The sequence below is a fragment of the Mesoplodon mirus genome (assembly GCF_964341445.2).
Source record: "Mesoplodon mirus genome assembly, chromosome: 7".
Lineage (NCBI taxonomy): Eukaryota > Metazoa > Chordata > Mammalia > Artiodactyla > Ziphiidae > Mesoplodon > Mesoplodon mirus.
The window spans coordinates 72,682,060-72,707,024 of record NC_138983.1 but is presented as its reverse complement, the minus strand read 5'-3'; the positions used below and the strand labels follow the sequence as shown (position 1 = coordinate 72,707,024).

The 24,965-nt window shown below is 48.3% G+C and overlaps 1 protein-coding gene across 1 annotated transcript in view; it reads right to left on the bottom strand.

Moving 5' to 3' along the window:
* The window catches only part of SLC6A5 (solute carrier family 6 member 5), a 54,035-nt gene that overhangs the window by 3,854 nt on the left and 25,216 nt on the right, over nucleotides 1–24,965 (bottom strand). Inside the window, exons 7-13 of the mRNA XM_082628786.1 lie at nucleotides 24,236–24,370; nucleotides 22,352–22,455; nucleotides 18,781–18,905; nucleotides 13,052–13,164; nucleotides 12,183–12,314; nucleotides 11,127–11,226; nucleotides 4,120–4,220 (exon numbers count right to left, since the gene is read on the bottom strand). Coding sequence (XP_082484912.1) covers nucleotides 4,120–4,220; nucleotides 11,127–11,226; nucleotides 12,183–12,314; nucleotides 13,052–13,164; nucleotides 18,781–18,905; nucleotides 22,352–22,455; nucleotides 24,236–24,370 — 810 coding nt within the window. The remainder of the gene's footprint in view (nucleotides 1–4,119; nucleotides 4,221–11,126; nucleotides 11,227–12,182; nucleotides 12,315–13,051; nucleotides 13,165–18,780; nucleotides 18,906–22,351; nucleotides 22,456–24,235; nucleotides 24,371–24,965) is intronic.

Sequence of the window (24,965 nt, the reverse complement as noted above, 5' to 3'; positions counted from 1 at the left end):
GCTCAGCGGCCATGGCTCACGGGCCCAGCCGCTCTGCGGCATGTGGGATCTTCCCGGACCGGGGTACGAACCCGTGTCCCCTGCATCGGCAGGCGGACTCTCAACCACTGCGCCACCAGGGAAGCCCCCCCCCTCACTTTTAAGAGAGGTGATGATGCATCGTCTGCCTGTTTTCCCCCATCACCGCACACTTTGGCTGGCAACAGTGATGCGAACCCTCTGAAGTCTTGGTTAGTGCAGCTGAGGAGGAACAAGGCGACAGATATGCTGGAAAAAGAGGCACTGAAAAGGACAGAAGAGGGGTCCTAACGCTCTAGCTAAGCCTCTGTTGGGGGAGGGGGCACTGCCCTCAGAAAACTGAGTTCTTCCCGCCTATGGCGGCCTCCGCCTAGAGCAATGTACCTGCCTGAGTACTTCCCTCCTCCTCAGCTCCCTCATTCTATCTTAAGCAGTAAAAGAACTGCCTGAAAATGATTAGAGGGAATTATGTCAGGCAAGATCATATATGGAAGTGTTTTGCGAAAGTGTGAAGCATTAGACAAATGTAAGGCATCTGTATGATTGCTGTAAAGCCCAGGCTGCCGGGGCAAGTGATTATTTCAATGCAACAGCAGTTCAATATATGGATTCGAAGCAACATGAGACTGAAGACAGTGGTTGAGAAAACTGCTCCTATACGAGATATCTACTCTAGGCCCCCTTTTAAATATTTACCCCTAGAATTATAAGCTTTATTAACCAGTCTATTGGAAGTATGGCCTAATGTAATTATGGTAAATTGCTCCATTTCATTTACTATATAAATAGCAATACATCTGCTTATGTGTGTGCATAATTCAGTAACGTGATCTGCCTATGTATAAAATAATTGCATGCAGAATATTTATAGCTCTATAAATCCATGAAGGCACATAATGATCAACTTTATTTCAGGGTTTTTTGTTTGTTTGTTTGTTTGTTTTGCGGTACGCGGGACTCTCACTGTTGTGGCCTCTCCCATTGTGGAGCACAGGCTCCGGACACGCAGGCTCAGTGGCATGGCTCACGGGCCTAGCTGCTCCGCGGCATGTGGGATCTTCCCGGACCGGGGCACGAACCCGTGTCCCCTGCATCGGCAGGCGGACTCTCAACCACTGCACCACCAGGGAAGCCCCCTATTTCAGGGTTTTTGAAGTCATTTAAACCCATAATCTCAGCTCATTCTAGCCTACTACAAGATAGCCGTGTTACAGAAGGGCAAATGGCAAAAAACAAGGGTTAGCCTTGGTCCTTTTTTTTTTTTTTTTTTTTTTTTTCCGGTACGCGGGCCTCTCACTGCTGTGGCCTCTCCCGCTGTGGAGCACAGGCTCCGGACACGCAGGCTCAGCGGCCATGGCTCACGGGCCCAGCCGCTCCGCAGCACGTGGGATCTTCCCAGACCAGGGCACGAACCCGTGTCCCCTGCATCGGCAGGCGGACTCTCGACCACTGCGCCACTAGGGAAGCCCAGCCTTGGTCCTTTGATACCCATTTCCTATTACACAAATATCACATCAAATTTATCTGTGCACACTTGGTCTTGCCATCAATTTCCCTCTGCCAAGTCAGGTTTGACAAAAACCCTGCCCTCAGATGAACCTGGCCATGAGAAAGGATAATTTAGCCACCGAGCCAGGGACCTCTCCACAGGTTTCTGAGGTGAGTTTTATAATGGAAATCGAGTAAAGCACAGCACAGTTGAGGAACTTTCTCAAAACAACACAGCAAGTCCCTAGAATCCCTTTCCCCTGACATTCTGCTCCTAGAGATTAGGATTATTTTAATCCAGAATTGGCCAAACTCCACTTGGAGATGAAAGCAACTAGGCTTTTAGAATTGTAGTAGAAATGTATTTAGAAATGTATTATCTTGAAGCCTAGGTAGCCTTGGATTCCATTCTTATTCTGCCCCCTGCAAGCTTTGTGGCCTTGGGCAAGCTCCTTAGCCTCTCCAAGCCTCAGCACAGACAACTGTAAAATGGGGGAGGAATCACCCACCAATCAGAGTGGTTGGGAGCTTGAGAGACATAGTTAATAAAGCAGCTACCACAAGTCATCCTGCTGATTATTATTATGTGGTCTGCATCTGCAGAATATAATAAGATTCTCTGAAGCTTAATCTCTTCCAAGACAGGAGGGAAAGGTCGGTAGAATCTGGAACAGATTCTAACTTTGATTCCACCCAAGAATAAATTGTGTGTAGTAGGAACTGAGGGACGTGGCAAAGCTCAGCAGAGATGGGGAACAGCAGGGAGGGTGTCTCCCGTCTTCCTCCCAGGAGATGGGTAATCCTCCATCCTTCACACACACTTCAGTCCTGGATTCAAGAAACTGAAAAATCTACCTTAGTCCTTTTCAACTCTCATGCTCCAAATCTGGTGGGACTTTTCAGACAAATGACAGCCTCTGAAATGTGAGTACAGATGTGGGCTTCTGTATGATGTCTTCCTGTCAATGTGGAGGGAGGTAAACGCTGAATGGTTTTTCTGTCTAAACTTCTGTCTTTTCAGAAAGAAATTGAGATGTTTTGATTAAAATTCACTCTGTGACAGTTTGGGTTTTTTTTTTTTTTTTTTTTTAAGGAAGATATATGTTTTCTCTACAATTTTACTGTCTTGTTTTCCTTTAAAGAAGCTGGTAAAGTGTAGTAAAAGGGTCTTAATCTGGTTTCTAGTGCCACCTGCTGGGCCCAGAAGGAACTACAGCCAGCTTCCTGCAGCCTTTGCCCAGATGACACCTACAAGCCAGGGAGGAAGAGAGGGAAAGGCAAGGTCTCTGTCAATTACTGTGCTTGGAGAGTAGATGGAGGCAAAGCCAGGAGCTGGGGCACAATAAAGGAGGTGACAGGATATGCTTGTAAGTCCCTATGCAGATTTACTGGCACATGAAGGGCTCTGATCTTTAAGAAGATGAATGTCAGATGATCTCAAAATGTCATCATCACACTTGAGGATGATAAGATAGTCCTCAAAAGCAATAAAAATGAACAATAAAAGTCTAACTTCTGGGGCTTCCCTGGTGGCGCAGTGGTTGAGAATCTGCCTGCCAATGCAGGGGACACGGGTTCGAGCCCTGGTCTGGGATGATCCCACATGCCGCGGAGCAACTAGGCCCGTGAGCCACAACTACTGAGCCTGCGCGTCTGGAGCCTGTGCTCCGCAACAAGAGAGGCCGCGACATTGAGAGGCCCGCGCACTGCGATGAAGAGGGGCCCCCACTTGCCGCAACTAGAGAAAGCCCCCGCACAGAAACGAAGACACAACACAGCCAAAAATACATAAATAAATAAAATAAAATTAAAAAAAAAAAAAAAAGTCTAACTTCTGCTATACATATTAGTTGTAGAGTAGCTGTGTTGAGCAGTGTTTAGGATTAAGTGTTCTGGAGCCAGACTGCCTGGGTTTGAACCCAGGCTGTTGCTAATTATAGTTGTATAATCCTAGGCAAGTCACATAACCTCTGGGTGTCAGTTTCCCCGTCTATAAAATGGAGATGATTATAATACCAACCCCTCAGAGCTGCTGTGAGGGAGAGATGAGGTGATACATATAAATCAGCAGCCCCCAGCATTTTTGGCACCAGGAACCAGTTTCATGGAGAGCAATTTTTCCACGGATGGGGGTGATGGTTCAGGCAGTAACGTGAGCGATGGGGAGTAATGCGGAGCGGCAGATGAAGTTTCGCACACTCACCCACCACTCACCTCCTGCTGTGTGGCCCGGTTCCTAACAGGCCACAGACCGCTACCAGTCCTTGGCCCAGGGGTTGGGAACCCCTGATATAAAGCACTGTGCACAGAGCGTGGACCCCAGTTAGCACATGGGAAATGGGATCACGTGAGGCAGACCGATATAATGGGAAATGTTCCATAGGGATGCTCCAGACTGTGCATGCATCCTAGCTCTGCACCCAATCAGTCAAGCACCTTCAGGCAAGGTGCTTCACCTCTTCAAATCTGCATTTCCTCAGCTGAAAGACACGAGTAATACTCATCCTACTAGCTCCGCAGGCTCATCTGTATATAGGCACAGGTCTTGTTCAACATAAAGCATCACATATGCATGCAAGGTGCTACCCACGCAATAAAGCACACGGTCCTTACAGTTAAAATGGTTGGAGTAACAAATGCCCAGCAGACTTTCCAGAAAATGTTTGGCTGGAATCCAATCATCATCTCGATATCTTCACAGAACCTCTGCAAGCCTGCAAAGAGACCAACGGAGATCAAGCATGAGGTGCCATGGCAGGGGACGGCGTGAGAGCCCCTCACTCGAGGGCCGTTGGCTGGGACGGCCCCATCCTGGTGTCAACGTGACCCCTATTTATGCAGGAAACAATCAGACAAATGACTCGCTGCCGGGGAGATTAAGGCAAATGGGACATTTAAATGGATAGTAAACACCCTCTGCAGTGATGTTCAAAGTGAGGTGTCATCCCACCATGACATCTAAAAAGCTTCATCTCGGCCTGCCCCGGGAATCTCCACACTGCCACAGCCTGGCATAGTCACCCATGCAGCTGCTTTTGGAGGTAGGCTCATGGGCTCAGCAACCAACTCTGACATAGCCAATTAAGACTGTGATCAATAAGCACAGTGTGTTAGGAAAGCCTCGGGATTTTGAGGGAGACTCACTGTATATGGCTTTTTACCCCTCACCCTCACAAGGACACTCTCCCATGAGTCAGTTCATCTCTGCTCTATGTAAGATGCTACAGGCAGGCAAGAACCAAAGTGAATGCCACGTGGCCATCACCCACTTTGTTGGAACTCAGAGGATTGTGATCTTCTTGGTTGCTGATCGACATAACTACGTAAAGTAAAAAGTAGACAAGAGAGTTATTCTCAGGACCCCACGTAACCGGCATCCACTCTCTGAAAGGAAAAGTGACAGAGGATGTTTGAGGAGGGAACGGTTTCCTGTATTGTTTCCTGAGCTCATCAGAAGCACGGCTTTCTCAGAACTGCGGGATCGCTATGCTGAAGGCACTTGAAAGGGCCCCAAGTTCAAGCCCTTTCATAGTCGGCGGTTCTGACTGGTGGCCCCAAATCATGGGCCACCACAGGCAAGAACTGCACACTTTGAGCAGCTGAACTGACCATCTTTGGGTTAGTTGGTTTGTCTCCTTTCATGTCATCAAACACCTTCAAGCGAGTGGCCTCTGGACAGTAGACCCTCTGGGCATAAGTGAGGGGTGAGAACAAAAACAGAGACAAAGGTCAAAGATGAGGCCCTCAGAAACACACATGAGATCCTGCAAGCAGGCCTCAGTTCTTAAAAGATTCTAAAAATGGGGCTTCCCTGGTGGCGCAGTGGTTGAGAGTCCGCCTGCCAATGCAGGGGACACGGGTTCGTGCCCCGGTCCGGGAAGATCCCACATGCCGCAGAGTGGCTGGGCCCGTGAGCCATGGCCGCTGAGCCTGCGCGTCCGGAGCCTGGGCTCCGCAACGGGAGAGGCCACAACAGTGAGAGGCCCGCATACTGCAAAAAACAAAAAAGATTCTAAAAATGTCTATTATCAGTATCAATCCTGTTACCAGGCTACTAAATCATCCCCAGGAGATGATGGTGCACAGCTCACCTGGGGAAATCGATTTGACAGGGTTCAAGGTTAGACAGAGGAAGACATACAGATAGCCTCCTACAGGAGGAGGGGGGTGGCAGTAGAAGTGCTCAAGCTCCCCTAGAGGGGACCAAGAGCTGGACCCAGAGCTGTAGGAAGGGGTGGATGATGGGGGCCCAGTTGCAGCAAGAGGCAGTTTGATGCTGAAGAGCAGTGCTGGGACTGAAGGGGGGATGGCTTGGTTTCCAGAGTCAGCTCCAGCCCTGGAAGTCAGCTCTCCCCGTGGGCCTCCGCGAGGGCTCTGGACGACAGGCCTCTGCCTTCAACAGGTTCCAGGTCCCTTGACTGCTCTGCTTGTTCCACAAAGGTGGCCCCCCAGACGCAGCCCAGGGACACCAGCGGGGAGCCACCAGGCAAGCCTCCTGCCCCTTGCTCATTCCTGAGTCAGGCTGTCCCGTCCCTCCATCCTCTGGCTGCTCCAGCCCCCACCCAGCACAGCCCGCCCATGCCCTGACTCACACCCAAGTCCCCACCTGAGTCCCTTACAGCTTCAGTGTCTACCTTCCCCTCCGGCCTTCAACATATGGCTTCCTCTGCCTGCTCTATCCTTCCTGCTGGTCCAGATCCCTCTTCAAAGCTAACTTTTTTTTTTTTTTGCGGTATGCGGGCCTCTCACTGTTGCGGCCTCGCCCATTGCGGAGCACAAGGCTCCGGACGTGCAGGCTCAGCGGCCATGGCTCACGGGCTCAGCCACTCCGCGACATGTGGGATCTTCCCGGACCGGGGCACGAACCCGTGTCCCCTGCATCGGCAGGCGGACTCTCAACCACTGCGCCACCAGGGAAGCCCCAAAGCTAACTCTTTTTATTTATTTTATTTTTTTTATTGGAGTATAGCTGCTTTACCTTGTTGTGTTAGCTTCTGCTGTACAGCAAAGTGAATCAGCTAAACATATACACATACCCCTCGTTTTTGGATTTCCTTCCCATTTAGAAGGCTAACTCTTGACAGAGGACTTGACCTTGAGGCCTGGGGCATGTGCATGGAGACTTGCCTGCCACATGACCTTGAACCTGGAGGGGTAAGAGAGCTCCAAAAGGGATCAGAGCAACTGTGTCTCACTGAATTAGCAGAAAAATAGCAGCAAAAAAAGCAAAAAAAAAAAAAAAAAAAGTGGTGAACTCATAGCAACTGTTCTAGATTCAAATCAACAGATTTGGTGTCCAGAAATGTGCCCACCACAACCTCCATATAACCAGCCAATCCTGAACTGTAAGTCAAGGACCTCATTCAACCAACCGATCACTTTCACCCATGCAACTTTGTGGCTTTTGTCCTTACGAACCATACCCTTGCCCTTGGTCTGAGTATGATCTTCCAGGGGCTGCTCTCCCCACTGTGTGGCCAGGGCCAGCCTCCTAGCCTGTGAGCCAAGTACTCATACAGGGCCTGGTGCTCAAAAGGGCACCACCCCTGGATTAATCTTAATCTCTCCTGTCGCCATCTTGAAACTCTTGACAATTTTTTTTTTTTTTTTTTTTTTTTTGCGGTATGTGGGCTTCTCACTGTTGGGGCCTCTCCCGTTGCGGGGCACAGGCTCCGGATGCGCAGGCTCAACGGCCATGGCTCACGGGCCTAGCCACTCCGCGGCATGTGGAATCTTCCCGGACCGGGGCACGAACCCGTGTCCCCTGCATCAGCAGGCGGACTCTCAACCACTGCGCCACCAGGGAAGCCCTCTTGATAATTTTTTAACACAGGGCTCCACATTTTCATTTTGCACTAGGTCCCACAAATTAGGTCTCCTGTCCTGTGTGTATCTCAAATATTATTCTCTTACAGTTAATGTAATGTTTTGGCTGCATCTCTTGGAGCCAACACCCTATGTGTGGGCTCAGATTTTCCCTGCCTTGGTTAGCAATAAACTCAACACTAAGTCTTGTCTTTATATTCTTTTATCTCCAAAACTCCACCTTCTCAAAGTTTTTCTGGCTACCCTGGCCCTCCTTTATTTCTGGGCAGCAAAAGCGCACAGCTGGGATGCACAGCTTAGTACTGGCCTTCTTCTCAATATACGAAGTAGATTTGCTCTTCCTGGCAGCTAGTTGGAAATATCCGTGAATATAGAAAACTACCTCTGCCCTCTCCACTTTCCTAGAAGCATGCAGGGCATACAGTGAACACTTAATAAATACCTGTTGAGGACTCCCCTGGTGGCACAGTGGTTAAGAATCTGCCTGCCAATGCAGGGGACACAGGTTCAAGCCCTGGTCTGGGAAGATCCCACATGCCACAGAGCAACTAAGCCCATGCACCACAACTACTGAGTCTGCACTCTAGAGCCCGTGAGCCATGACTACTGAGCCCGTGTGCCACAACTACTGAAGCCCGCGTGCCTAGAGCCCGTGCTCCCCAGCAAGAGAAGCCACCGCAATGAGAAGCCTGCGCACCACAACGAAGAGTAGCCCCCCACTCACCACAAGTAGAGAAAGCCTGCGTGCAGCAATGAAGAACCAATGCAGCCAAAAATAAATTAATTAATTTAAAAAAATATTGTTTAAACACAGGCATTTACCTATGTGAGTTATGAATGGACTGAAACCTCTTGTTCCTAATGTTTTCTGAACCCCAGCAAATGGAGCTGGGGAAACTTACACCCTGAATGAGACAGTGACATTTCAGCCAAGAACATATGTGAAGATGGAGCTCACGGAGGGGGACCAGAGAGGAACAAAATTAAGCTTGAATTTGTGGGGTTCCAGAGAGATCACGTGTTTTGTTTTGTTTTCTTTTATACTAAAAACAAAAACAAAAGAACTTTGAGGTGTTCAGCCTGCAGGATGGACAACCAGAACTGGAGAATGACATATTCCATCCTGTAAAAGTCATTGCCTGTGTGACTCTAACATCCCTCACAAGGATGTGGAGAACGAGTGGGGTAGGATGTGAAACAAGTAACTGATCAACATGGAAGAAAACAGATCAAGACAACTGAGCATATAGTGATTTGGGGGAAATTCACAGTGTGGAGCCAAGCAGGCAGCAGGGCTCTGTGGTGGCAGGTCAATCCTATGGTCCCCCCAGCCAGAAAGTCCCTGTATTGGCTCCTAGGAAAATACAAATCACTTCTTCAAAGCGACTCTGTTCGGTAACAGTCTGTTAAAGGGATTGTTCCTACACCAAACTCAGGGAGTTCCACTTTTCTAGCTACCTCAAACCCAAATATTGGCCTTTGAAGAGTGTTGCCTTGAGAACCTGAATCAGATATTTTGATCTAAAGATAAAACTTGAAAACTGTACCTACTGTATTTTAAATGTTTGAATGGCAACCTCTAGAATCTAGACTCTAGAGATCATTAGAACTAAGAAGAAAACACAAATCTCTGCAATCCACATATTTATTTTTCAAATTCAGCAGCCAGGATGGGGGGAATCAAATCAGTCAGGTTCATTTTCACTCTTCACAGGTTCATGTTCAACTTCCTTAAACTAACCTTGCATTTGTTTGAGGCCTCATTATCTCAATAAAGAATCCAGTGTCCTCTGGAGCATACATTATATATTTGTGCAGGCTTTTGCTTTCACCTCTAACAATTATGTTAGCTTATTTCAAATATTTCTTCTAAGAGTCCCTTCTTAGAATTCCATCCAGGTCCAAATCAGAGGTTCACACCCACATCCAACACAGTAGGAGTCAAGTTCACCTTAAGCTCAGCACAGAGTCCACCTGGACCTGGAAGCTGGCCCAGCACCAGCTCTCTAGAGGCCAGGCGATTTCCTGGGTGGTCCCCCAGGAAGATTAGCAGAGCCCAGGGACTGAAGCGCTCAGGACTTATTTTTTCCTTCAGAACCAAAAAATCTACCACCAGTTTTATATGGAGGCTGGGGGGAGCTACTTAAGTTCTAAAAATAGAGATGTTAAAATGTTTCTGTTTTAATGATGCTTGTAAACCACACTGAACAGCCCTGTTTTATCGGAAAGAATTGTGCAAATGTGTCTTTTGTGGCAAATAGCAGCGAGGATACCGACCGCAGAGGAGGTCAATGATATGGCCACCTGCACTTGGGCCAGAGCTGCAAGGAAGAGCTTTCCTGACTTTGCCAACAGACTATCTGGTGACTTTAGCTTATATATAGACCCATGAGGGCTTGAGTTTCCAAAGGAGGGCCCCAGAGGCCTCTCCATGGCAAAGCCTTTGGTATCTGGGCAGAAAGTTAGGATTGTGGTAGATTGGCTGGGTTTCTGCCACTCTCCGCTCAGGTAGGAAGCTCTTTGAAGCCTCACCCTAAATGCAGGTCCTCAGTCACAGTGTCACTGCAGGCTCCAGGCTGTCTCATCAGCCCAAAGTGTTGGCAGTTTGGCCTCTGATCCCATGATGACAGCTGGCATGCCTGCCCACTTCTCTGGCCAGAAACTAAACTCTCCCTGCAGTGGGGATGTAATCTCCAGCTGAGACAAAGTTCCCTTCTGCCAACACCTAACAATGAACTACAGTATCTTCCTCTTTCTAGGGCACCTAACGTTTACATGAGAGGTTTCCTTTTTCAGGCAAGCAAGAAGCTGCTGAACCCTGATGGACAGGAGGCTAACAATTACATTAAAAGCAAGATGCTCATACCAAGGACATCCTGCATCCAAGTGATACCCTGCCTTTCTTTTTACCATCTCTTTTTGGTTTTGAAGTACAGATGGATCATCTGAGTTGGCATTTTTCACCTTCCTGGTATTTGCTAAGGAGGCCTTATCTATATTAGGAATGATTCTGAGACTTCGAGGCACAGGGAAGTCAGCAGTGCCTTGAACCCAATAGGACTTGCTTGTGCTGACTGGCGGGGCACACATGGAGCCCAGGAGACCACCCGGTGAGACCCCTCCCCGCACACACAGACACCTCCACGTGAAGGGCAAAGATAGCATCCGCTGGCTTACCATTCCTATTCTTCTAGATAATGGCCCTGCTGATTATGGGATGCAGGTTGCTATGGTGATATTAAGAAGGGCTAATCTGTAAGGGAACAGGCAGTTTCTTCCTGGGAAAATCTGGGGTTAAGATCTTGTATCACAGGCTCCCATGATGCTAACAAAGTCTCCTAAGGATCTGTGAGGCCTGTGTTCTCTTTTCTCACTAAAGTATCCGGGAACCAGCCATGAAGCTTCTCCTCACCTCAAGCTACAGGAAGACTGCAGCTACCAAGACCTCAAAATACAAAAGAAGCCTTCCCCCGCCACCCAATCTGGCCATTGTCCTCAGGCTTTAACGACGGTTCACTTGCCAGACCACACCCAAAGGCATGTCCTGGTCCTAGTAGTTTCTGGTACAAAGACTACTGAGTTTCACCATCAGCTGTCTTTTGTTTCTCTATTAAATCTAGACCCCAGCGGTCCTGAGGCAAGTTGGAAATAAAGGTGCAGCTCTCTTATGTTTCCTAAATAGCTGCAGTGAAGCCCTTTCATTGTCTTACTTAATATGGAAAACCTGCTTGCCATGGACACTTGGCAACAGACACTAAGTTCTGCCTCAGCATCAGGCACAGTGGTTCCCTTACCGTACACATAGGAGATCCCCACGAGCTCAAAAATGGCAATGATGACGAGGGCGTAGGAGGCGGCATACGTGTCCACAAGCTGAAACATGTAAATTCCACCCTGGTAGGGGAGAGAAACAACCGACATCAATAGGCCTGGATCTAGGCTCTCTCCCACTTCTAGCAGTCAATCCTTCCATCCTGAGCAGGGCCAGGTGCAAACAGGAGTCAAAAGATCTCCCCTCCCCTTGACATCAGTAACCTAACACTGGCCAGGTATGTAAGCTGGGGGCCTTGCCATGTTAGCAAAGCAGTCCCTGGAAAGACTCCAAGCTAATCAATCGAACAAGCCCAGAAAAGTGATCTAACATCTTACTCTTGAAAGGCAAAGGTCAGCATCTGAAGACGTATATATACGTGAAAGTAGCCAGATTGCTTCATTTTTGCTTTAAGCAATAGATGACCATTTCTACCCATATACCTGCATGTGACTGACCTTCATATGACCTTTAGGTGTCTCTGGGCATTCCTCAAGCAACCCCCTGCATTTTCAGCTCACTCTTTAAGTCTCTCTACAATAGATGAGGCTTAGAGACCATCTCCTTTCAATCTATCATTTTACAGATGAAGAAACCAAGGCCCAAAGTAGTGACTCGCTCAAGGTCACAGGGACAGCAATATATATATATATATCAGGTAAGCTAATACTCAACTTACCAGACACTCAGGACTAGAAGGAACTCAAGTAGCTATAAATCTCATATATTACAGGTAATCAATTTCTCTGGTCAGTATTTTCATGTATTCCATTTTCTTAAAGTAGGACACACCTGTCTCGTTGGCTCAAGAAGGCTACATCTCAATTACTAAGATGCTACAAGTATCATTAGTAGCCAAGGTGACATATTTCCCTCTGTGGTCAGAATCCCTAATGAACTGATGCCATCTACGTGGAAATGGCAATTATTTGGCTGTTGTTATAAGGTCCGGGAGCTAAGAGTAAAAGGCTGGAGAGCCATCAGGTTGCGCCCCTGCAACCTGCCCCCATTCCAAGCCTGTGCCCAGCAGGCAGCTTACCTGAGTGATCATCGGGAAGCCCATGATGAAGAAACAAATGCAGCAGCCCAGAGTAAAGACCGGCTTGTGTGTGCGCAGGTACTTGGGAAACTCGTCCGAAATGGAGGTCACTATGGTCTCGATGGTGGCAAACTGGAATGATGCCAGCAAAGTGACACCTGAGACACACCGCCCAACCCCAAAGGCTCCAAAAAGCCCTTTGTGTTTCCCACCAGGCAAAGTGGTATTTGTATGAGGTTTGGGTTTTAGGGTTGCATTCCCTCGATGGGCCTGAAAGACTTTGCTGGGGTCCAACCCACAAGGCCAGCGAGGGGAACCCAAGCAGGATGTGGGCCTTAGAGCAGTGTTTCCAGCCCCCAGAGGCTGCACTCATACCCATCCATCAGGACACTTTAAGCTTCACTTTGTGTTCATGAGATGTAAATTCCTCTCCTCCCGTTTAAATCGCATTTGATCTTCTGCTTGAGGAAAAACCCTCTTTGCACCCAACTACTAAACTCTGAGTGCCTGTCACCATGATCTGTAGTAGTCTCAGCCCCAGAGCAATTCCCCTAAAATTGACCTCATATTATTTTCCCTTATTCAGCCCCAAAGGACTTGCTTTGGCAAAATGACACCAAAAGCAGGAAGCACACAGGCTAAAACTTGCATGGAGAACACAGAGAGAGAGAGTACGGCTCCTTTGCCCCATCACCTGAGTCACCCAGAAATGCAAGGTTATCCTGAGCCCTGGACAGGTACCACACCATCCTTACATCCCTCAGGGAAATGTTTAAGTACCACTAAGCTCAACCCCATTGCAGGCTGGATACAGGACCCAGCACAGGAGTCTTCAGAAGAAGCAGGGATCGAAGCGGGGAGGGGCTCACCATAGTGTCAAGTCCGAGAGTAAGGAGCATCAGGAAAAAGATGATGGCCCAGAACGGAGAGAGGGGCAGCCTGGTTAAGGCCTCCGGGTAAACCACAAATGCAATGCCTGGCCCTGGAAGGAACAAGACACATGGCTGCAAACAGGTCCAGCTCAAGGCCCCCTCTTCCTGGAAGCCCACAGGGTCCTCTCTCCATGGAAGCCCCGAGTTGTTAGCTATCACATGCTGCTCCTGCTATTTGCTATGTTTTTACTCCTCTCTATCCATTTCCCCAATTAGACCTCAAGCTCCCGGCAGGGAAAGACCAGGGGAATTAGGTCCACACCTCAGGAAACTCAGAGGAGATGCTCAAAAAGAGTGCCAAAGCAGAGACTCGGGGCCAACGCGACTCTAAGGCCAGGCTGTATCTCATGCAAATAACATGAAAACCTCCATCTTTGTATTTATAAGGTGGGGGAGAATGTAATAATTACCCTCTAGAACAGTGGGTGATTTTGCCCTCCTGGGCACATATGGCAATGTCTGGAGACTTTTTTTTTTTTTTTTTCAGTATGCAGGCCTCTCACTGTTGTGGCCTCTTCCATTGCGGAGCACAGGCTCCGGACGTGCAGGCTCAATGGCCATGGCTCACGGGCCTAGCCACTCCGTGGCATGTGGGATCTTCCCGGACCAGGGCATGAACCCGTGTCCCCTGCATCGGCAGGCAGACTCCCAACGACTGCGCCACCAGGGAAGCCCCTGGAGACATTTTTGATTCTCATAACTGGGATGTTATGGGGGATGATTACTGGTGTCTAGTGTGTAAAGGCCAGGGATGCTGCTAAACATCCTTCAATGCATGGGACAGTCCCCACAACAAAGAATTATCCGACCCAAATGTCAAGAGTGCTGAGGTTGAGAAACCCTGCTGTAAGGGTTAAACATGCCCAGAATGACATCGTTTCCCCATTCTGTTACCCTTCTTCCTAGTCACTCCTCCAGGAGAAGCCATGGACATAAAACATGAATCAATCTAACACTTTTAGGAACTTGCCCTATAAAGGCTTGGTAAAGATGGGGCTACATCAGTCCACAGGTAATTAAGTGGGGAAGAGGGAAGCATGATATAAGGGTTAAGAGAGTTTGGTCTCTAATAGTTAGACAGACCTGGGTCCAAATTCAGACTCCATGACTTGCCAGCTGTGCAACCCTAGAGAAGTTATTTAATTTCTGTAAGCCTCAATCTTGCCCATCTGTACAATGGGGATAACAATAGTTCCTCACAGGGCGGTTATGAGGGACAAATGAGGAAACGCACGTAAAGCACTGAGACCAGTGCCTTGCACATCATCAGCACTCACAGAATATTAGCTTTTCTTAGGGGGGGACAATGAACTTGGAAATTAGCAGCTCTGATTCCGGTTTTCCCAAGAAGATCGCGTGTGGTCTTGGTGGAGGATGTCTGAGCTGCAGTTTTCTCTGCTAACATAAAGCCCCACCAGCCGTTCCCGTCTTCCTCACAGCCTCACTGGGAAGATGGCTAAAGACCTGGCAGTTGTGAATTCCCCTGTAGGTAGAAACCTAGATGATAAGGGGCCGAGACCAGGGAACGTCGGGGTAATCCACGGCCAGCACACGTCTGGAAGCCAGAAATCGTAGCTCCTGGAGTTTTTATAACTCAAGCATAATGACACTTTTTTAAACTGGAATTCATCAGGTTATTAGCTCCCAATGTTGCCTAGGGCCTTGGGTATTAAAAACATAAAGCCTGGAATGCCTAAGACACCCCTGCTCTATGCATTTATTGAACAGACAGTAGAGAGAGCCTCTGAAGTCTCCCTGAGTGAACCATAAAAGAAAAATCTGTATTAAGCTACAGTTCAAAATAGGTCTCAAATGCAATGCACCGAAGAAGCCAGTTCAGTGCCCTGAACACCGAGAAAGCCAGTTCAGTTTAGGCCCATAAAGTGGACAAGAAGGTCTTCAAATGGCCACTGCTGGAGGACCTCGGCTCATTGCTTTAACAGGATTCTGGCTGTTTGGGCTTTACTGCTTTTTCGGGGAGGGGAATGATTTCAAAATATTCGGCCTGTTTCCATTTCAGTGGCCTCCCTAAAGTATGCAGGGTAAAGGCATCATCTTCAGCACACTCCATTTATCCAAGATGGCTAGAGAGTGGATTTTTTAAATACATTTTTAGAACATTTTGTAGAGTTCAGAAAGATGGACTGTCCGAGCCACAGCGGAGTTTTCCCCGGGCTAGGCCCTCGTGTCTGATGGAGGCTGAGTCCTGCCTCTTTCCTCTCCCTCTGGGAGGCAGCAAGTCCCCGTGGGTGGACTGCAGGCTTCTCTCCCCCATGGGCCAGAAAATTGGCTCTGCCTTTTACTAGCTGCGGGACTGTAGGTAAGACTCTGGACAAATGTCAGTTTCCTTATCTGTACAATGGAGATAATGATAGCACCTACACTCAGGGAGTTTCTGTGAGCATTAAGTGTGTTGATACAAGTAAAGGGCTCAGAACCATGCCTGGCCATGGCGAGAACTCAGTAAGCATAGACCATTATTACTCTTCCCATGAGAGGGGATCAAAGGGGTTCTGCATGCCAGCATTTTGGGCGGGGCCCCCAGAGACCTACAGTGACAGCCTCCTTGGTCCTAGAGAGCCACTGAAGACACAACCAGAGGCTCCGGTCAATGGACCCATCACGACCCGCAGCACATGGGGAGTCGTTACTCTGCTGAGAAACCTACTACATGCGGATGCGTTCTCAGAGGACGCAGCACCGGAACCCTTTCCTGTGCCTTTGGAAGGACCGGCATCCAGGTGACAGACAGCTGGTGGGACGGTCAGTCCAGTTTGAGAGCGTTCATCTTCATCAGCGGGGTCTCTGAACTATGAGGGGGTGAGGGAGCCAGGGCAGAACTTCCTAGTGGCCTGGTTACCTGACAGTTACCACCTAGACCTGGGACTCTATATGCAATACGCACCTCTGTGTTCCTCTGTTGTGGTCTAACCCAGTCTTGCTGCTAGTGGGTGAGCATCTTGGTGGGGCTCTGAGTTGGATTCTGACCCTGAGTCAGTGCTCCCCAGGCAGCAGTTGGCTGGGAGATGACTCTAAAAGGTTGACTTCACAGCAGGCTCCTTCTCTGGAGTAGATGCCTGAGAAGACCACGCCCCCTTCCCTGTGCCCATCGTAAAAGCAGAGGACAGCTTGGTCTCATCACCAATCCCACCCTCAAGCCCCCAGAAGCTCTGATACAGCCCAGGTTTGGGGTAATGACTTTGAGCCTCCCTTACAAGGGAGCTGTAAGCGAAATGGACTAGTGTTAGGTCATTAAAGAGAATGTGCTTTTGACTGAATACCAAAGCACAGTTACTAATGTTGGGTCAGCAAAAATGAACTGAATGTCTACGTGCCAATGTCGCCCAGCTAGGAGAGCTTGGGTCCGGCACCTAATGCAGGCCTGACCCCGATCTCTGTATTCTGCAGAGCCTCCGTTACAACAGGGGAAGTCAGACAAGCCTGCTAATCATATATAAGAATGTATGCGAGGGCTTCCCTGGTGGCGCAGTGGTTGAGAGTCCGCCTGCCGATGCAGGGGACGCTGGTTCATGCCCTGGTCCAGGAAGATCCCACATGCCGCGGAGCAGCTGGGCCCGTGAGCCATGGCCGCTGAGCCTGCGTGTCCGGAGCTGTGCTCCGCAACGGGAGAAGACCTCCCGGGCCACTGCCCCTCCCCTGTGGGAGATGAGACCCACTGTCCCTGTGCTGGTGACAATGAGAAACTACCAAGTACAGTTGGCCCTTGAACAGCACAGTTTTGAACTGCACGAGTCCACTCAGACATGGATTTTTTTCAATCGTAAATACTACAGTACAACACAATCTGCAGTTGGTCGAATCCATGGATGCAGAGGAAATGCAGATTCAGAGAAAGTGTATCTACGAAGGGCTGACTCTAAATTATAACACGGATTTTTGACTGCGTGGAGGGTTGGCGCCCCTAAACCCTTGCATTGTTCAAGGGTCAACTGTATGAACACAACACGTTAGAACCTGTGAGAAGTACTCCTCTCTCCCTGTTAAAATCAGAGGAAATGAAAAAATTCTGGAAAGGGGAAGTTTCAGAGGGAAACACAGGCCATTTGTCTGATGTTTTTTATATCAATGAAAAACAAAATTTAATTTGGGTTTTAGCAACTTGTGCCCCCAAATCCCTTTCCTGGGGCAGGAAGTGCTCAGAAGAGTTAACAAATGTGGCCCACATCTTAAGAATCACTATCTCTGGCCACTTGGCCACTGGTTCACAAGGAGCTCAGTAATGTCACAAAAATAACAGAACACCTCAGATCTGCTGGCAGGTGGAGCAGGGCCTACCTGCTCCAGCTACGCTGCTGGAAGGAAATGAGGACAGCGCGGTGGTACAGGCACCCCGAAAACAAAGCCTCCGCCACTCTCTCCCTCCCCCTCACCACCTCCCTGCTCCCCAGAAGGTTGAAATTTTTCAACCAGGGAAGGGCATTTGCTCAGCTCTGGGACTCCTAATTTAGTGCACTGCTGCAGAACCAAAATCCCTGGGGGTTCAGCACCCTCTGCAGGGAGAGATAGCTCCCCCGCACGAACAAGCTGGCTCTTTGAGGCCTGCAGTGCATCATCAGCGCCGCTGAAGCAGTAATTAATTATCCTTAGGGAGCCAGAAGACAGCCAGCAGCCCACCAAGAAGGTGACATTGCTAGGGCCTAGTTCTTTCTCGTGCTGGTGTCTGAGCCATTATCTGAGACTTGCAGTGAGCTCCTTGAAGAAAGATAACTGCACAGAGAAGTCACAGACAGGTCCACACTCTGGATCATCCGGGCCCACAGCCCTGTCCCCACAGCCCCTGGCACAGTCCCTACACCAAGGCAGCCCATAAATGCCTGATGAGAGAATGCCCGTCATGATAGACAATGCCATGATGAAATCCCTCAATCACTGAGACCTGCTCAGCACCCAAATCCTCTGTAGGATAAGGCTGGGTGGAAGTAAAAAGTTAACTAAAAGTATTACATACTCTCTACAAGATTCTGTGCTAGAAATATGGATTAAATGAGATGAAAAAGGAGCGCTCTCTGTACACTCCAGAGGGACCACACAAATGCTAGCCATTAATAAAGGGATCACTTGGGCAGAAGGTAAACATTTATTCCACATCCCTCCCACCACCACCGTCCAGCCTTTCCACCCACTGGGGAAACAACTTGCAGGGTCTGCATTGCGAACTAAGCAGAAGAGCCTGAGAGTACATCTGACCTAACAACCAGGAAAGTGCTTCATCAGGAAAAGGCTGCTCTTGCTAAGCATTAGCGTTTGGTGCCTACAGAGCCCTCGGCAAGGAATGCCACCCTGAAGCAGGTTGTGCCTACATCCGCTGCAGGCGCACTAGTTTGCCTAGAGAATCCTCTCCCCGTGCCCAACAGGTAGAGACCTTACTTCTGCTGGAGTTGATTTAAGAGAGGACGGGAAAACGAAGGAGAGGGAAGCAGGAAAGGGGCTTTTATAGCCACACCTCTGGGGAAGGACCGGCCAGATCTAACCCTGCATGAGCTTCAGACTCCAGCTATTCTGGGTCCCTCCACAAAGGGGGACCTAGGCTGTCCTCCTCTCCAGCCTGTTCCAGAAGGCCAACTTCCTAGCATAGCATAAATGAGGAGCTCAGGCTGTGAACCTGGAACCTGCCCTATGACAGCAGGGTGACCGGCGCACTGTACCTTGGTCTGCCACGTTCTCGATGTTAACCTTGCGTTCGTTGGCCATGAAGCCGATGACTGAGAAGATGACGAAGCCGGCGAAGATGCTCGTGACACTGTTGGTGCAGGTAACAATTAGGGTGTCCCTGGGAGGAAGAACAAGTCTGCCAATAGGCGTGCTTTGTGAGGAGGAAGGGATAGGGGAGGGGCACATGAATGTGTGCTCGCGTGTTTGTGTGCCCACGTCCACGTGCCCATTCCTAAATAGGTACTCACTGTAGGCTGGTCTTGTTCTCTCTTATTCACAAGGAAAGGAACCACCAGTCCTGACCACAGGGTCTCTTGGGCCAAGTGGATAAGCACCAAAAGACTCAAAAAGCTCTCCCTCCCCTAACTGCCCTGCTCCAGGGCCTCTGGAGCTCCACCTGCCCGACAACTGGATCTCCCCTCCTGGCAGTGGCAGAGGTACGTCTGTCCATCAGAGCAGAAATTGAGGGGATGAGGCCTTTTGCAGAGTCCGGGACAGGAACGACGTATGAGAGAAGAGAAGGCGGTGGGACCAACAAATGCCACCAAGCATGAGAACAGCCTGGGGTTGGGGCACACGGGCCTAGAAGGGCAAGGGAGGCGGGGAGAGGAGAGAGACCAGCACATCGGTGCCAGCGCCCTCTGCTAGCCATATGGCTGCCGTTCCCGGCCTGCCCTGTCCATCCCAGACACAAGAGAGGGGTCACAGCTAGATGGAGCCCTGAGGCCAAATTCTCTTACATGTTAGAGGCATGACCTTGACCAAGTCACTTCCTCTCCACTCTGACTTTATTTATTTTTTTTAATATATATCCACTCTTTTTTAAAATTCTTTTCCCATACAGGTCATTACAGAGCATTGAGTAGAGTTCCCTGTGCTATACAGTAGGTCCTTATTAGTCATCTATTTTATATACAGTAGCGTGTATATGTCAATCCCAATCTCCCAATTTATCCCTCCCCCTCTTACCCCCTGGTAACCATAAGTTTGTTTCCTACATCTGTAACTCTACAAAAACTTCTGTTTTATAGATAAGTTCATTTGCACCCTTTTCTTAGATTCCACATACAAACGATATCATATGATATTTGTCTTTCTCTGTCTGACTTACTTCACTCAGTATGACAGTCTCTAGGTCCATCCATGCTGTTGCAAATGGCATTATTTTGTTCTTTTTTATGGCTGAGTAATATTCCATTGTATGTATGTGCCACATCTTTATCCATTCCTCTGTTGATGGACATTTAGGTTGCTTCCGTGTCCTGGCTATTGTAAATAGTGCCGCAGTAAACAGTGCATGTATCTTTTCAAATTATGGTTTTCGTCAGATATATGCCTGGTAGTGGGATTGTTGGGTCATATCGTAGTTCTATTTTTGGTTTTTAAGGAAACTCCACACTGTTCTCCACAGTGGCTGTATCAGTTTACATTCCCACCACCAGTGCAGGAGGCTTCCCTTCTCTCCACTCCGACTTTAAGTGGTGGCAGTGACTCCACCTCCCTCACAGGTTGTTGTGAGGACAGAACCAGATGAGGCCTGCACCGCACAGAGCCTGGCACAGAGCAAGTGCTCAGGATACAGCCCACTTTGTCCAGGACCTTAGTTTACTGATGGGGAAGCTGAGGCCCAGGGGAAGGTAATGGGCTCATAATGGTAGGTTCTGATTTGAAGCCAGACTTCGTGCCCATTAGCCACACCACACAGCCTCATTTCTAACAAAGCACAGAGTGATGCTTCCCCCATGGACGATGCTCAGACTGATTCTCACGGGTCATAAGTTGATAAGCAACTATGACCAAAGTTCAGACACCTTAGTCTGGCATTCTAGCTGTTACAGGTTGAATTGTGTGCCCCCAAAATGTAAATGTTAAAGTCTCAACCTCCAGTTCCTCAGAATGTGACTGTATTTGAAAATAGGGTCTTTAAACAGGTAAGTAAGTTAAGAGGAAATCGTGAGAGTGGGCGCTAATCCAATACGATTGATGCCCTTATAAGAAGAGGAGATCAGGGCGCACAGTAGGAAGACCATGTAGAGACACAGGGAGAAGACGGCCACCTACAAGCCACGCAGAGAGGGCTCAGAAGAAACCAGCCCTGTTGACACCTTGATCTTGGACTTCTAGCCTCCAGAACTGCAAGAAAATTAATTTCTGTTGTTCAGGTCACTCACTCTGTGCTATTTGTTACGGCAGCCCCAGGAGACTAACACAAAGGCTCTCTCCAATCTGGCCTCAGCCAATTCTCAGGCCCCATTTCCTTCTTGCCCGGTGAGCACACACCTGCTCCAGTCCCATCAACCTGCTCCCCGCCACGTCACCATCACACCCATCCACACTCATCCCCACCTGAGAACATTCCCTTCCTCCCCTAACACCTTTTGAAATTTGGCCCAGCATAGATGTCACTTGTGTGAGGCCATCCCAGCCAGGCTAGGCCACAGTTTACTATAATCTCTTCCTTTTGGTTCACAAAATATCTCATGCATGATTAAAAATAATAAGAATGGCAACTGCTGTCTACTGAGCACCTACTATGTGCAAAATATTGCTGTGAGAATTTTGCATACATCATCCCTCACCCTTCAACAAAATACTATAATCTGCATTTTACAGATGAGAAAACAGACATCCAGAGAAGTGAATTATCTTACCCATCCATGTCTTGGAGTTTTAGAAAATGGTGAAGTCATAATACAAATGCAAGTCTCTCTGACTCCAAGGTTCTTTCTTTCTTTCTTTCTTTCTTTCTTTTTTTTTAATCAGCCCCTCAGTATTTTCTTACTGTTTGTCACAAATGGATTTAACTTTCAGATGTCACCTCCTCCAGAAGCTGTCCAGGCTCTCTCACATCTTTGGGGTTCCAGAGTCCCCTAATATCACACTATCCAAATGTCACCCTGCACCAGAATCACCTGAGGATCCTGTCTCGATATGTAGATTCCCGGGCCCGCCCCACCTCCTGATGTTCTGTTTCCTAAATCTGGGAGGGGACTCAAAGTTGGCATAACTTTGGGTTTAACTGACAAATAAAATTGTAATACATTTTAACATATTTCAATTGTACAACGTGATGATTTGATGTACATATGCATTGAAGCAGGAGTCTCACCACTGAGTTAATTAACCCATCCATCACCAAGGTATTCTTTCCACTGTACCATGCTGCCTTTCTTACAGGGCTCTCTGGAAAAGTGTTTGTCGAGTGACTGAATGACCATACTTCATCAGCGACTACCATACAACTGTATCCATGGACCAGATAGCTCACAAATGACTATTCCAGGACACAACCAGCTGCATGGCACCTCCAGAGAAACTCAATTCCATCCCATGCGTCAGAATCAGGGTGCAAGTTGGGGTCCAAGCCAGGCCACCAGAAGCCAGCAGCTAGGCCTTAGCAGGCGATCTCCCCTACACCAGAGCTAACTGTCTGGCTCTGCCTTGGGTGAAGTGTGAGGATATGGCCTCAGGTGTCTGATGACATAGCCCATGATTCTGTCTGTCCCCAGGCCCTAGTCCCATTCACCTGCTACCTCTGGGACTTGAACTGCCTCCTCCACATACCTGTAGCAGTTGTTGTGGAATTTGTTGTAAGAAGAAAGAGTGATCAGGCCTCCCCATGCAGCAGATAAAGAGAAGAAAATCTGAGTGGCAGCGTCTTTCCACACCTGGGAGGCAAAAGAGGGGAAGATTTAAGGTCACTGAAGGAGGCTGGTCCGGGGGAGGGGAGTCTCCCAAAGCCACACCATCTCCCCCGGGGAAAAGGCAGTCAGGACAAGATGACTTTGGCACCAACATAAATGAGAAACATACGTCATTTGCACTGGAAGCCAAAAAGGCAGTAAATGACCTGGGAGACTCTAACTTCATTCTAATCAAAGGAGAGGAACTCAATAAGCAATGTACACATTTCATGCTTGCAAGCCCTACAATGTAAAACTATACAGAAGGGGAGAGCCCTTTCTTTAGCTGGAAACACACTCCAAAAAACAATATGGAACAGCAAAAATAATCATGGATACAAAATGAAAACCTTTTAAAATTGACATTCCCCCACAAAAATAAAAAATAAAATTGACATTCCTAAAGATTACAACAATTTACTGAAATTCTGTAGCCCCTCATCAAAGTAAAGCAAGCTCTGTGCCACATCTGAGTGGATTTTACAGTGCCACCTCATTCTCGAACTTGGCTGACAACACCTCTTGGTCATCTTGGCGATTTCTTTTAATTGTCCTCATTAAACTCCAGAAAGCTACTCAAGAGTTTGAGCTATAGATTTATATGATTTGATATGGACTTCCTATCATTTTTATTAATTAAAACTGGTTTTTAAATTGTGCTGAACATATGCAAAGAGAAAGTTCAAGTGTGTGCTGGCAAAGTCTGTACCACAACCTCTATTCTCCCATGCTCCTTACTAGCAAAGCTGTGGTTTTATTTAAAGGCAGCCGTATGTCCAGCCAAATGGCCACCTCCCAGAATCAAGGAGAGGTGCAGCTGAGAGGAAATCATCATATGACTTAGTTTCTGGCCAATGATGAGAAAATCAAGTGTTATGTGGAATTTCTGGGCTTTCTCCTCTTTTAAAGAGAAGGAGGATGCCTATCTCTGTCTCTTCCCTCACTGCTTTGTGCCACCTGGAATGCTGACATGATGGGTGGAGCTCTGGCAGCTACATGGCAGCTATTCACTGAGGATGGTGGGGCAGAAAGACAGGAACCTGGGACACTATGGAGCCACCCAACCAGTGCTTGACTATCTACCACTGGGCTGCAAGCGAAATAAACTTTTGTTAAAGCTGCCATTATCTGGAGGTTTTTCATTATGTGCAAACTCAATCCTAGTTATGCTTTCTTAAAATCTTCTGGAAAAGCAGATTTTTCTTTAAGGTGAGAAAATGCATTTCTTATTAAACAATCACCCCCTCATGTGAAGTTCTTGGGGTTGGGAATTCTAGAGTAAGATATGCCTGTACAGAATATGCCAAGAGAAAGTGTAAGTGTGTGCTGGCTCTGTGTCTCGGTGTGCCAGAATTATTCAAATCTGTCTGAGCCCTTTAAATTATAATTGCTTGTGGTGTGCCTAAGTGCTATTATTTTCCAACCAGCAAAACTCCATTTCCAACACACTATAATTAGCAACAGATAAGTGGCATGAGGTGGCCCAAAGCTATTAAGGGAATTTCACTCTTCATTTCAGCCTCCGCAGCCCCCCAGATGTAGGACAACTATTCCAGGAATCTGAAACCCCCAGCTGCTCACTTCTCATTAAAAACTTCCTGAGTGTGTAACATTTCAAGATTATCAGGAGTTTGTAAAGGCAAACAGTGAGATGCCCTGTGGGCGGAGGTCTGACCCCTTCTGCTAAACAGTGTCCCGGAGCGGGACCCATCCCCATGTGCCGTTCCCCCCAACAGGCGCGTCATAAATGAAATCAGAAGCCCACCGTGGCATCCGTAAGTTTCTCCCACTTAGGTGTGATGAAGTACCAAATCCCAGCGCCAGCTCCAGGCAGGGTAACTCCTCGGATGAGAAGAATCACGAGCACAACATACGGGAACGTGGCCGTGAAGTACACCACCTGGAAAAGCCACCGACACGGGGGCAGGAAGGACAGGCTGTGACCAAAGGAGCATCGACAGAGGCAGAGTGTCATCTGCCACCCGGACACAAGTGCCGGAGAGGGTAGTTTTCCCCAAACTCTTCCAGGTCTGGGGACACGAGGACGGCACTGGGAGGGACCAAAGGTGACTCAGAGAGAGCCAGAAATGAAGTCTCGAGGGGGACACCCAAGGCTGTGGATTGAGTCAGCCTGCGGTGCAGAAGTGGACAATTCCCTAAGGACCAACTGAAAGAGAAAGGTTATGTGCCCCCCTCCTCCTTAACTCCTAGCCCACCCTCTGCTTCAGGGCCCAAAACCCACCATTAGAGATTAATTTCTTTAGCTTAAGGTTTCCATCCTTGTTTATACACACACCCTAAGTGAGGCAGCCCAGTGACATGAGAGGACCATGGTCTTAGAATTAGACATATTTCGGTTCAAATAAAATCACATCTCTGGCCCTGAGTAGCTATAGACTTAGGTCAAGCTAATCAGCTCTCTGAATCTCAGTTTCTGCAGCTGTAAACTGGGGATAATAGCACGTTTCTTAAAAAAAAAAATTGAGGATTAAATG